This window comes from Mauremys mutica, chromosome 5, assembly GCF_020497125.1.
Source record: "Mauremys mutica isolate MM-2020 ecotype Southern chromosome 5, ASM2049712v1, whole genome shotgun sequence".
In the NCBI taxonomy this organism is placed as follows: Eukaryota; Metazoa; Chordata; order Testudines; family Geoemydidae; genus Mauremys; species Mauremys mutica.
The window spans coordinates 48,934,739-48,948,725 of NC_059076.1; the positions used below are offsets into that span (position 1 = coordinate 48,934,739).

Sequence of the window (13,987 nt, forward strand, 5' to 3'; positions counted from 1 at the left end):
ACGTTTTACAGTGTGAGAGAATTTAGTGAAAAGTTGGTGTCAGAATTCTCTATGGACCTTAGCACTGTGATTTTTGTCTTTGTACTAAGCTTAAGAAACTCTTGCAAGTCAACAGAAATTAGACAGCTAACAGCCATTTGTGCCTTTGAAAATGCCTTTCAGAATGTTCCTCTTAAGGTTTGTTGTTTTTATCCATTGAGATGATCCGGTCAGTATCCATTAAAAGAAGTGACAGAATAACCAAGTAATTTGTTTCCCAAAGAAAATGTCATATGTTATCTTTTTTCATTCAGGAATCTGTGCATACACTAGAGCACACACCAAGTCAGCAACAGCAGGCCCCACCTTCACAGGAACAAGAACAAGAAGAGCTTGATTTTTTGTTTGATGAGGAGATGGAACAAATAGCAGGTCGCAAAAATACATTTACTGATTGGTCAGACAATGATTCAGATTATGAAATTGATGACCATGATGTAAACAAAATTTTGATTGTAACACAGACACCACCTTCTATGAGAAAACATCCTGGTGGAGATCGCACTGGCAACCATGTGTCTCGTGCAAAAATTACATCAGAACTTGCTAAAGCTATTAATGATGGTTTATACTATTATGAACAGGATTTGTGGATGGAGCAGGGTGAAAATGATTCTACAGCCATAAAGGTAATTTTTTCTATCATACAACTTAAACAGATGTTTGACCAAACAAGCCTAAAATTGACTGTTATTGCTGCTACTTATACTATCAACAATCTAATTGTGTGGAAGAAAATAGAAAATAATGATCATATGTATACCTATAATATGTGTTGTAATTATTTTGTTTAATTTTAACTTCTGATTGCAATTTAATTACTTGCAAACGGCTGCATATCATCTGTCATGCTTTCTGTTATAGACCCTAGGTGTAGCAGAGGTTGCTACATTTATCTTGAATTTATCTCTTCACCCTCAAACTTAGATCTGAGCCAGTGAAGGAATAGTTTGTTTTAAACAATAGTTTGTTTTAAACAATTTTAGGCTGGTGGGGTAGTAGTTGAATGCTAAGCGTATACAATAGATAATTTAGACTTTACATGTGCTCAAACAGCTTGTATTTAATAACATTTTTAAATGTATTCATAGGAAAGACAAATTGATTTCCCTGTTTTGGGGGTAGGGTAGAGTATGAGGGAATGAAACTGAAGTCATTGCACTGTAAATTTTATCTTCAGGTTTTTTAATCATCTATAAAGTTAGGTGTCATGAAAGTGCAAGTAAATGCCAGATTTAATACCCACAACCTCATTTTAATCTAGATTTCTATTTCCTTGCCCATCTGTGGGTCCACATACAGGAGTCAACCTGCAGAAGCTTAGTACATACTATAATATGGAATACTACTAAGGTGGCCTGTGTCCAGAGGTGAAAGTAAGCCGGTATGGTACGGTGTACCGGCAAGAGCCGGTATGTCGTGCCGGACTGGACCGGCTTCTCCGGCAGTAATTTAAAGGGCCCAGAGTTCCAGCTGCTGCGGGGAGCCCCGGGACCTTTAAATCACCGCCAGAGCTCCAGCAGCCGGGCGCAGGTGGGGATTTAAAGTTCCTGGGGCTTCCCACAGCGGCTGGAGTCTCTGGCCCTTTAAATCGCTGCTGGAGTCCTGCCGCCACTACCCCAGTGGTGGCAGGGCTCCGGCGGTGCTTTAAAGGGCCTGGGGCTCGCCGCAGTGGCAGGAGCACCGGGCCCCTTAAATCCCGGGCCAGGCCCGGCTGCCAGAGCCCCGGGATCCGGCAGGGATTTAAAGAGCCCGGGGCTCCCTGAAGCAGGGCTCTCGCTGGAACCCTGCCACAGCTCCTGCTGCCCTAGCCCAAACCTTGCTGCCCCAGGGTAGCGGTGGCAGGGTTCCTGCGGTGACTTAAAGGGCGCAGAGCTCTGCGGCGGCTGGAGCTCCACGCCCTTTAATTCGCCCCAAGCCGCCTCTGCAGCTGATAACTCCGGGGTGATTTAAAGGTCATGGGGCTCCCAGCCACAGCTGGAGCCCTAGGGCCTTTAAATCTTGAAAGGCCCCACCTCTTCCCACTGAGGCCACATCTCTTCCAGTTGAGGCCATGCCCCCTCAGGACTCCGGCATACCGATAAGTCCTTTAAATTACTTTCACCCCTGTCTGTGTCCCTAAAGGACAAATGCCTCTGTCTATAGCCAATGGATTTTTAAACACACTGGTGGTTTTACACCAAGTAGCTAGCCAGTGAATGTGGCAGGAAGCTAGCTGAGCTGCTGGCACCTCAGGAATTCAGATTTCTCCACTCCTGCCCTGTCACATGTTTCTCCCTAATCAGTCGTTCCAAGGAACCCCTATTTGTGAGTTAGTTCTCCTGGCTCCTTGTCAGATCCACTTCTGACTTTGGGCAGTGCTGTGAGTTGCAAGCTGAGCTGGATTACCATCGTATTTAGGATAGTGTTTGTGCTTCTGTCTTCTTCCACCCTTGGTGAGCACTGGATTGAGGCAAATCATGGTGGCAGGACCCTATTTCAGTATGAGGCAAGGAAAGAGGACAAAAGAATGGGAGCTACTAAAGAAAAGGGGAAATAGATACAAGGATGAGAAAAGAAGAAAGAATATAGGAGAAAGCAAGGAATAGATAAAAATAGAAAATGCGAGGTGTCTGTAGACTAGTGTAAACTGCAAGAGGACAGTAGAAAGAAAATGTTTTCTCCCACCCCATTCTTTTAATTGTTGGTCAAGATTTTCAATGGTCTTAGTGATTATTTTTTGTGTGCATTGATTTTTGGGTTCCCAACTTGAGATGCTTCAAAGAGGCCTCATTTTTCAGAAAGTGTTTAGCAAAAAAGAGAACTGGATAAATTCATGATGGTTAAGTCCATAAATGGCTATTAGCCAGGATGGGTAAGGAATGGTGTCCCTAGCCTCTGTTTGTCAGAGGTTGGAGATGGATGGCAGGAGAGAGATCACTTGACCATTGCCTGTTAGGTTCACTCCCTGTTTGGCACCTGGCATTGGCCACTGTCGGTAGACAGATACTGGGCTAGATGGACCTTTGGTCTGACCCAGTACGGCCATTCTTATGTTCTTATCCACCCTCTGAAAAAACAAGCATCTTTAAGGAATTTCAAGTTGGGCATCCAAAGTTACTAGTTACTCCTGGAATTTTGTTTTTAATGTTGAAATGGGGAGAGATGGGGTGGGCATCTCCTATTTACTCGTTCGTTGTCCCCCGTCTCCCCCCCCCCGGGCCAGAATCTTCCTGTGCCCACCTTACTATAGAGGAAAGATGGTTTGGCACAGGACAGAAACTGGGGAAAATGCGGGTTCTGTTCCTCCTTTATAAAGTAGGGTAACTTTTTCTAGTTTCATGACTTTGGTCATGCAAACAATACTAAGGGGCGCACACTTTGCTTCAGTAAACCAAGCTCATTGCACATGTCCAGGGGCTTCTTCACAAGCTTGCTGTGTGCAGCCTACCAAATTCAACAGAAAGGACTGTGGTTGTGCAGGATCAATTGTGAATGAATTCTGCTTGACATGTTGCATGCTGGTGCAACTCAATTCTCTGAACTTGTCATTTTTTAGATTGATACACAATTGTCACTTTTGTAATTGTGAAATTTTCTCTTCAAATTCAGCAAGAGGTTGAAAACTTTAAGAAACTAAATCTCATCAGTAAAGAAGAGTTTGACAGTCTTACACCTGAGCCAAACCAGGAAGTTCTTCCATGGCCTCCAAGGTCACAACAAGGTAATATAATTGTACTTTCTTTATTATTTTTGTTACTTGTATTATTATCGCGACTAAGAACTCCAGTCATGGACCAGGACCTCGTTGTACTAGGTGTGTACCAACCCAGAACAAAAAGACAGTCCCTGCCCCTAAGTGCTTATAACCTAAATATAAAACAAGTGATATCAGATGGGTACAGATAGGGAAGTACAAGGAAACAATGAGACAGTACTGGTCAGCATGATAAGCAATGGTCTCAGCACATCAGCAGCCTAACCGTTGTAAAAAATTTTGTAGTCAACATAGCACAGTAGAGTTTTCAGGAGAGTTTGAAAGGAGGATGAGGAGTTAATTTTGTCAGTGTTTAAAGGAAGTTTCTCTCAGGCGTGAGAGGCACATGAGAGAACCCAAAGATGCTTGTTTGAAAATTTAACAAGTGCACAATGGAGGCTGACAACATGGGCTGATTGAAGATGGAAGTTGACTTTTTTTTATACTAAAGGACAGAGAGAGGGTGGGGATAGATCATGAAGGGCCTTGAAATTAAGGACAGGTAACTAGTTTGATATGATAGAGAAGAGGGAGCCAGTGAAGGGATGTAAAGAGAACAGGAGGAATAAAAATTAGTGGGTTTTTTTTATTTTGTTACTTAAATTCTAATAAGTTTTCCTTTTTAAAAGTAAACCTGTTTAAAATGAAATCTGAATTTGATACAAACTATGTTAAGGCCTAAACTACTTAAAATCTCTTAAAATACTTTTTAGAAAGTCAGGCTTTATAAATGTGGCACAGGAGGTCACGTACTACATTAAGGGCTTTAATTGGTTTAATAAAAAAATTTGTTCTCTTTTGTATTTAATTAAATTAATTAATGCAGTTTGACACAAATCTTGAGCAAAAAGTTATCTAGTAAATAAGCAATATATCATTCACCATTTTCTAATATACTAAAAATGTGTACAATTAAGAAGAATCTGAAAATATGCTTAAATAAATATATATGGTTATGCTCTACCACTTGAGGTAGCAAAAAGATGTACCAAATCTAGTATAAAGGCTTTATTTAGTTGTAAATCCACGTTTTAATGGTTATGTAACCAGTGAGAATGCACCTTTCTTTAGAAAATAATTGAAATAACAATGGAAAAGTTGTTTAAAATCTGATGTAAAGTGAAGCTTTCTACTTGGTGATTTAAATCATTATTGAAATCAGCAATTTATATCTCCTTGATTTTAAATCAATCCATCCTGCAAGAGAAAGATGGCATGGTCAAAACCATTCAGAATGCTGCTGTAAAGAACATTATCAGCAGGGCAAGATGGCATTTGTAAAAGCCAGAGAAAAGGATGTTGTGTAATTGAGACATAAAATGATGAGTCTGGAGGAGAGATTTAACTGTGTGGTGGATAGGAAAGGCCATATCTGAGAAATGCAAAAAAAAATCAGCAAGACTTAGACATAGCCTGGATGTGAGGCCCTAGAGAGAGATCCAAGTCAAAGATGGCACCCAGTTTATACACCTCAGTCAGAGTAGAATGGTGGTGGTGTCAGTGATCCAGAAAGGAGGTCGAGCAGGGGCACAGCTTAGAGGGAGGAAGAGTAAGAACTCTGTTTTAGCCATGTTGAGCTTGAGCTTACAGCTAGACATCCTCAAAAAGATGTCAGAGAGACAGGCTGAGATTTAGTTTGGACAGCAGGAAACTGGTCTGGAGTACAGATAGATCTCTGAATCATCTGTGAGGTAGTTGAATTTGTTTCTGGATGAGAGAAACAAAGGTGTAGAGGGAGAAGAGTAAGGAACCAAGGACAGAGCTCTGTAGGGCACCCATTTAAACAGCTGTTTAAGAAATCCTGCATTAAAGAAACTTCATGTGATTTAATTTTGATTCTGACTATAGTCTGTTTTTTTTGTTTGTTTTTTGTTGGTTTGTTTATTTTTAACCAAAGCTCTATCTAAAAGATATTTTTGTTAGCCTGTACTGCATTAGAGCGTACACATAAGCAGGAATTTCAGTTTTCACTACTACTGCAGACCAACAGCAAGTGTTCTATGGTGCAACATGCTATTGCAATATGCAAAGCAAAAGCTGTTGTTGAAGTGAGGCATTATGGTCACTAGGATATAGACTTTAAGGAAAAAATAAATATTTTACAATCCAAATATATTTTTCTACTTGATACAGACATCATTTAAAATTTGGATTTGTCATATCACTGTATTTGGCTTTATCATATTGCTATACAGTACATCAAAGAGTTAAACTTACCAGGCTGTCTCCTATCTTGAGTAGGAAATATTGAGGCTTGCAATAACCATTTAAAAGCAGTTTAATTTTATTAGTTGGAGGTTAGGTCCATCAATAAGTATTAGCCAAGATGGTCAGGGATGCAACCCTGGATGCTCCAGGTGTCTCTTGCCTCTGATTGCCAGAAGCTGGGAGTGGATAATGGGAGGGATCACTCAATGATTTGCCTGTTCTGTTCATTCACTCTGAGTACTCCTGCGGGAATTCTGCACCAAAACATTTAAAATTCTGCATACAATACTTTAAAATTCTTCATATTTTCTTCATCAAAATAACACAATATAATCATGCCTGTTGCAATTATTTTGGTAATTTATTTAAGCTACAATATAGAAAAATATACAATATAGGAAACAAGGATGGGTGGGGGAAGGAGCATGCTACACTCTTGCCATCCCCAGCTGAAGATGACCGACTTGGAGACCCACTAGCTGGCATATTTTTGAGTAACAGCCTGTCCTTGTATTCCTTAACCAACCATAAATAACGTACTGAAGATTTTAAATCAAGCATGTGCTTGACCAAAAAGATGTCTTCCACCACTCTAAAGGTCTATAAAGTTAAGCTATCAGCAGAAGTGTCTCAGGATGATCTCTGCTATTCTGTGATAGTACACAGGGAGATATGACACAGACAGGGATGCAGGGAAATCCCCAAACTGCCTTTATCTAATAATAATGTAGCTAGGTGTGACCCTTTATTTCTAGTTATTAGTCAACTAATATATGCAGCCATATGCTAAGTATTACATCATAGGCAACTGAAGAGCAAGTAAGGGCTGGGGAATCAAACTCAAATTTATATTGGCTACTGACCATCTCCAGCAAGGTCAGTAGTAAACAGTTCATGAAGCACATTTTGATAGGAAAATTTTTCAGTCCAAAAATTTAGACCAGTCCTAATCACTAAACCACCATAAGCCCATACTGTCCTTTACAATAAGGCTCCTTTACACCACTCTGCCAATGTAAAGGAGCCTTAAAACTTTTACACCTATTTTATGCTCCTAGGGAAATTCACTAAGAATGGGAACAACTAAGCAGGCAGACTGCTACATTTTGCTCTGCCTGAGGGGACAAGCCTGCCTCAGGCCTACCTCCAAATAACCCTTAGACCTGCCCCTCCACCCTGGGTGCACCACAATAGCAAGCAGGAGGGACAGAGTCTCTCTTGTTCGCACACCCCTCTGTCCCGCCCTGCCCCCCCCCCCCAGCAGTGAATGACATCTCTCCACACATGGTGTCAAGTATCAGAGGGGTAGCCGTTGTTAGTCTGGATCTGTAAAAGCAGCCAAGAGTCCTGTGGCACCTTATAGACTAACAGGCGTATTGGAGCATGAGCATTCATGGGTGAATACCCATTTCGTCGGATGCATGCAGTCTTTGCTGCTCTCTCCACGCATGCATGCCCAGGCCCCTCTTCTCTCCCCCACTGATTTATGTCTCTGCCAGCTGCTCTGGGGTGCCAGGGTGGGGCAAATGACTGCTCTTGTGGCTTTCCCCTCAGAAGTCATTTTTCTGCAGGGAATAAAGAAATCTGTGGACAACATGAATTCTGTGCCTGTGAAGTAGCGTAGAATTCCCCCAGGAGTACTCTGAGGCGCCTTGCATTGACCACGGTCGGAAGACAGGATACTGGTTAGAATGACTATTGGTTTGACCCATTGTGGCTGTTCTTGTATAGTTTTTAGATAATTCACTGTTTCCATAAATGAATACAGTGTGTTATCAAAACTTCACAATTTATTTTATGAATGTTTTATTTCCATTAAATTGCTACTGTAATTTACAGAAACATCAGGAATTATAATATTGAAAATCAAAGTAGTACGTGTTTTGACACTGATTTTGAATATTTCAATATATACAGCCCTGTGTTTCAACTTGTACTTGTCTAGTTTGAGATGTCTAAGAATTTTAGATAGAATTTATACCCATCTGCCCCAAGACACAGATCTTTTCTGATTAATTTCCTCCCTCTTTGTGTAAGACAATGGTATGCGTATACCATAGCTGCCTCTGGATAGAATTAGATTTGGGGGAAATTTTGTCAAAAGAGCTTAGGTGACTTCGGAGCCCAAGTTCCATTTTCAAAATTAGTTAGGTGCTGAAGAGAACCAGAAGCTCATCAAAAGTCATTGAGACTTAGGAAGTGCTTAAGTCAGGTTTGAAAATAGAATTTGGGCACCAAAATCACTGAAGCACTTTTGGCAATTTTACCATTGTTCAGATGTGTGACTACATTGCAGTCTAGTGGCTGCATTTTTTAAAGGATGTAGGGCCAGATTTTCAAAGATTTTTAGGAGCCTAAAGATGTAGATAGGGTCCTACTGGTATTTCAAAAGGACCTAAGTAAGAGTAGGTCTATACTTACCCGCCAGGTCGACGCGTAGAGTTCGACTTCTTGGAGTTCGAACTATCGCGTCTAATCTAGAACGCGCTCCCGTCGACTCTGGAACTCCACCACCACGAACGGCGGTGGCGGAGTCGACGGGGGAGCCACGGACTTCGATCCCGCGGCGTCTGGACAGGTAGGCAGTTCGAACTAAGGTAGTTCGACTTCAGCTACGCTATTCGCATAGCTGAAGTCGCGTACCTTAGTTCGACCCCCCCCCCAGTGTAGACCAGGCCTAAGTTAGGCACCTAACTTGCCTCTTACAGGTAAGTCTAATCCTCTTTCTGCTGCCAGATGGAACCACACACACTCACTAGTTCTTATGTTACACATAGAAGGGGAAATGGAATCAGGAAAATATTGTCTCCTAGGGGAAAAAAGTATAGATAATCTATCTGATTCTACAATTATTAGACTTTTGCTTAAAATGCAAACACAAAGAAAGCAAAGCTTTTTAAAGCATTTTTGTTAAAACGTACATAAATCCAGCATTAGTCACCGTGTTCTGCATAGTTGTTGTTTTTTGTGTGTGTGCAATATATTTTCCCCATCCTATATATCTTCATGACTGTTAGCAACATTACAGCTTTCTCAAGCCATAGAAATACTGGAACTTCAACAAGCGTTTGTTTAATGTTATCTTTTAAACATTTATTTAAAAAGTGTTTATAGAAAGCTTGATAGAAAATCATTGACATTTTTGTTTTCTTGAAATATGTTCAGCTTATTTTTGTAGTACATTTTTTATTCTTTTTCTCCCCTAATTTAGTCTCTTGCTAAATCCTTTTACTGTTGCTTTTCTAAAATCAGTCTGCCCTTTCCTATAAAAGCCTTTTCTGATCTTGGATATCTCCTGGGTTGATTTAACTCAGGGGTGGGCAACCTTTCAGAAGTGATGTGCCGAGTCTTCATTTATTCACTCTAATTTAAGGTTGTGTGTGCCATTAAAATGTATTAATGTTTTTAGAAGGTCTCTTTCTATAAGTCTATAATATATAACTAAACTATTGTTGTATATAAAGTAAATAAGGTTCTTAAAATGTTTAAGCTTCATTTAAAATTAAATTAAAACGCAGAGCCCCCTGGACCAGTGGCCAGGACCCCAGCAGTGTGAGTGCTACTGAAAATCAGCTCGCATTCCGCCTTTGGCACACGTGCCATAGGTTGCCTACCCCTGATTTAACTGAACTGTTTTGGATAAACTGGAGTTGGTAGTCGGGACAGCAAGTTACAGTAATCAAGGCAAGAGATTTGCAAGATGTAGATATGGCTTCTAGCCATGAATATAGTTTAAGAAAGGCAGTTTGAGGTGAAATTTTGAATTTCTTAACTTTCTTTATAAGTCATAATAGTTCTTCTTCGAGTGATTGCTCATGTGTATTCCACAATAGGTGTGCTTGCTTGGCACTGGTGCACATGGCAAAGTTTTTCCCCTAGCAGTATCCGTAGGGGAGTGCCCTAGGACCTCTGGAGTGGTGCCTCCATGACGTGGTATAAGGGGCACTACACACTCCCCCCACCCTCAGTTCCTTCTTGCCACCAGTGAATGTGCTTCAGAAGTGCTGTGCTCCAGCTTTGCTGGAGCTCGTCCCCAAAACTGCTTGTTCGTTCCGTGTATGATACCTGTCGTTAGTTTAGTGCCCTGGGTTTTAAGTCGTGCGACACTTCTAGGCGATCTATGCCAGTGAGTGATCCTCACGCGAACTGTTTACGCTGTTTGGGGGAAACTCATCTCAGCGATCGCTGCAAGATTTGCAAGTCATTTAAGCCTTGGACCAAAAGAGAAAGGGACATTAGGCTCTGGGCTATTCTGATGGAGTCGGCGCTGACCCTGGCTCTGGCGTGCTGCTCCGAGTCGGCAACAGGCACAACGGTGTCAGTGTGCGGCGACCCTTCAGCGCCATCGACTACTCAGCACTGCTCCCTGTCCACCGGGCATGCCAAGAAGGCTAGGAAGAGGCCTTCTTCGCCACGGCACCGGAGTAAACCTGGTACAGAGGCTAGACCCATGTCAGGAAGCCCTCGATCCCCACCAGCCTCTAGGCCTCTGACTCGAGTGGAGTAGCCCAGCCCATTCAGAGCAGGCCTCCCCGGATGTCCGGATGCCCTCCACACCGGAGGCCCTGCCCCTGTTGTGTCCATGCCGGTACCGGGAGCACCGCTGATGTCGGCCTCATACTCCAGAGGCAAGCTGCTGCTGTGATCTAGGCAGTCACTCCCAGCTCGGTACCATTCTCGGTCAAGGGAATGTTCCCGACGCCGTTCTCTTCCCAGCGACCGTTCAAGGCAAAGTCCACTTGGATCGCCCTCGACGCCCATCAGGCTGTCTGGCTGGGTTCCATCTGACCGAGACTCTCAGCACTGCTGTGCCTCGAGGAGCAAACACTGACGGGACCAAGGCAGACGATGCCAAAGGTCCTCGTCTTAGAGGGGCTGTCGCAACCGGTCATGGCATGAGCGTCAACGTCGTTCCTGTTTGTCATCCCACTCCAGGACCCCACCACAGTACCACCTCCACAGTCCCGGGCGTTGATTGCCAGCGTCTCACCGTTGTGGGTCCTCCCATCGGAGCTGATTGCGGAGCAGCTGTTACCTACAGTACCAGTCCTCCATGTCGGGATCGCGGTCCCATGGTCGGCATCGCTCCCGGTGCCACCGCTCCTCCCGGTCAAGGGACAGCAGCAGGTCGTATGTCAGCCTGGCCTCCCTTCATAGTCGTCCATCGATGGGCCAGACTGAACAGCCGGCTCTGCCGGTGCCACAGCAGGTGCAGTGGTACCAGGCCCTGTGGCTGGCCCAATGGTACCAGTGGGCACAGAGGCCCCCGATGCAGCCCTCAGAAGGACCCTCTGCCTCCCTCTTCAGACCTCGAAGGATGGAGTCGGTGGGACGTACATGCTCGGCACCGTGCCCGGAAACTGACCAGGTGGTGGACCCTCCAGTGCCGGTGGACACACAAAGTACTGCGCCAGCCTCCTCACCCTCCCCAGATGAGGCAATTATGGCCCCTCCTCCCTCAGTCCTGCAGGAGGACTTTAGGGCCCATCCAGAACTCTTAAAAAGGGTGGCATCAAGCCTCCACCTCCAAGCAGAGGAGATGGAGGAGCCCTTGGATGCCCTGTTTAATGTACTGACTGCCTTGGCACCGGGGAGGGTGGCCTTGCCTCTCCACAAAGGGGTGGTGAAAATTTCAAATGCCCTGTGGCAAACCCCAGCCTCATTGGCCCCCATCTCTAAGAGAGCGGAGCACAAGTATTTTATACCCACCAAGGGGCATGAATACTTATACACCCACCCTGCTCCTAAGTCCCTGGTGGTCGAGTCAGGCAACCACAGGGAATGGCAGGGCCAATTAGCCCCTACCCTGAAAAATAAAGATTCAAGGAAGCTGGACTCATTTGGAAGAAAAATTTATTCGTCCTCGAGCTTCCAGTTATGGGTGGCGAACCACTTGGCTCTCCTGGGCCAGCATGAGTTCAGTCTGTTTTTCTGTGTTCCAGCTCCGGCTAAACCTAAGTTCAAGCCGCAGCAGACTCCCACTCAGGCAACCCATTCAAAATACGAGATCACTTATAAGAAGTCGCGGGACTATAAGAGGCGCTCACAGAGGCAGTCTCGGTCTGCCCCCCAGCTTGAGTCCTTCAAGGGCAAGCAAGCTGGGAACAGGCAGTTTTGACAGGATGCTCGAGGGTGCCCTGCCAGTTCTCATCAGGGATCCACCCTCAATAAAGCTTCCCTTCTCAGAGTGGTTGCGGCTGACTTTGGACCGATGGGTCCTCAACACCATCTCCTGGCGCTACAACCTCCAGTTTACTTCCTCCCCGCCCAACCACCCCCTACTCCCATCCCACCTGAGGGACCCCTCGCACGAGGCTCTGCTCGAGCAGGAGGTAGGGTGGCTCCTGGGCCTAGGAACTGTGGAAGCGGTACCAGGGGAGTTCAAAGGCAAGGGGTACTACTCCTGCTATTTCCTTATCGTGAAGGCCAAAGGGGGGCTCAGGCCCATCTTGGACCTGTGAGGCCTGAACCAGTACATGGTGAAGCTCAAATTCCGCATGGTCTCCCTGGCCTCCATCATCCTCTTCCTGGATCATGGGGACTGGTACGCCACCCTCGATCTGCAGGACATGTACTTCCACATTCATATATTCGAGGGGCACAGATGCTTCCTCCATTTCACGGTGAGGCAGAAACACTAACAATTTACAGTCCTCCCGTTTGGCCTGTCCACCGCCCCCATGGTATTCACAAAATGTATGTCGGTGGTGGCAGCCTACCTCAGGTGCTGGGGGATCCAGATCTTCCCCTATCTGGACAACTGGTTGGTCAAGCGCAGCTCCTGGTCCCAGGTGCAGGATCATGGGGCATTACTTCTGTCCATGTGCACCACTTTGGTCCTATTGGTAAACACCAGGTCCACGTTAGTCCTGGTACGATGCATAGAGTTTATTGTGGCGGTCCTGGATGCCTCGTAAGCCAGAGCTTCCCTCCCATCGGACAGGTTCGAGACTCTGAAGGGGCTCATCGACACGGTCACAAGGTTTCTGGTGACAGTGTGCCTCCAGCTCTTGGGTCACATGTCGGCGTGCATGTATGTGGTCTGTCATGCCAGACTCGGGATGAGGCTCCTCCAGCTCTGGTTGGCCTGGGAGTTCTCCCAGGCCAGGGAAAGGATGGACTAAGTCCTCACGGTGCCCAAGCCAGTGATCACCTCCCTATGGTGGTGGTCCTCCCCGAGAAACATGCTCCAAGGGGTCCCATTCAGGGGCAGGGCCCCATCGCTGGAACTGGTGTCCGACATGTCGGACCTGGGATGGGGGGCCCATGTGAGGAAGGTTCAGATGCAAGGTCTGTGGTTGGCTCAGGATCTGACCCTCCGCATAAACATCAAGCTCAGGGCGGTATGGCTAGTGTGCATGGCCTTACACTCGCCCCTGGAGAGCCGGGTGGTCAGGATCCTCACGGACAACACGGCCTTGATGTTCTACATCATCAGGCAAGACGGGGCCTGATCCTCTGGCTGTGGGACTTTTGTATAGCCCACGACATCTGCCTACAGGCCTTCCATCTGCCGGGTGCCCGGAACGCACAGGCGGATTGCTTGAGCAGGGACTTCTCCTCTCAGCACAAGTGGTCTCTCCACCCAGAGGTGCTGCACAGACTTTTCCAAGTGTGGGGGACTCCCTAGGTGGACCTGTTCGTGACTCGGCAGAACCATTGCTGTCCCTGGTTCTGCTCTGGGGGGGAGGGGTCTGGAAGGGGTCTGCTGTCTCCGATGCCTTCCTCCTGTCCTGGTCAAGCCAGTTTCTCGATGCCTTTCCCCCATTCCTGCTGATCGGCAAGGTTCTGGAAAAGAGAGAGATGGAGAAGGCCCGGGTCCTTCTGATTGCCCCAGCATGGCTCAGGCAGCATTGGTACAGGACCCTCATAGGCCTGGCAGTCGCCCCGCCGCGGCCATTGCCGTCCCGCCCGGACCTGCTCTCCCAGGAACAGGGCTGCCTCCTCCACCCCAACCTAGCGGCACTCCACCTCATGACGTGGCTGCTCAATGGTTAGGTAGGG

At 45.8% G+C, this 13,987-nt stretch overlaps 1 protein-coding gene across 8 annotated transcripts in view; it reads left to right on the forward strand.

Moving 5' to 3' along the window:
• The window catches only part of LARP1B (La ribonucleoprotein 1B), a 115,446-nt gene that overhangs the window by 76,195 nt on the left and 25,264 nt on the right, over positions 1-13,987 (forward strand). For 7 of the 8 annotated variants that reach the window (XM_045018054.1, XM_045018053.1, XM_045018059.1 and 4 more), the window contains exons 11-12: positions 294-668; positions 3,631-3,742. In XM_045018054.1, the coding sequence (XP_044873989.1) occupies positions 294-668; positions 3,631-3,742 (487 nt within the window). Of the gene's footprint in view, positions 1-293; positions 669-3,630; positions 3,743-10,918; positions 11,782-13,987 lie in introns of those variants that run through there. The other variant, XM_045018060.1, reaches the window with a different exon arrangement.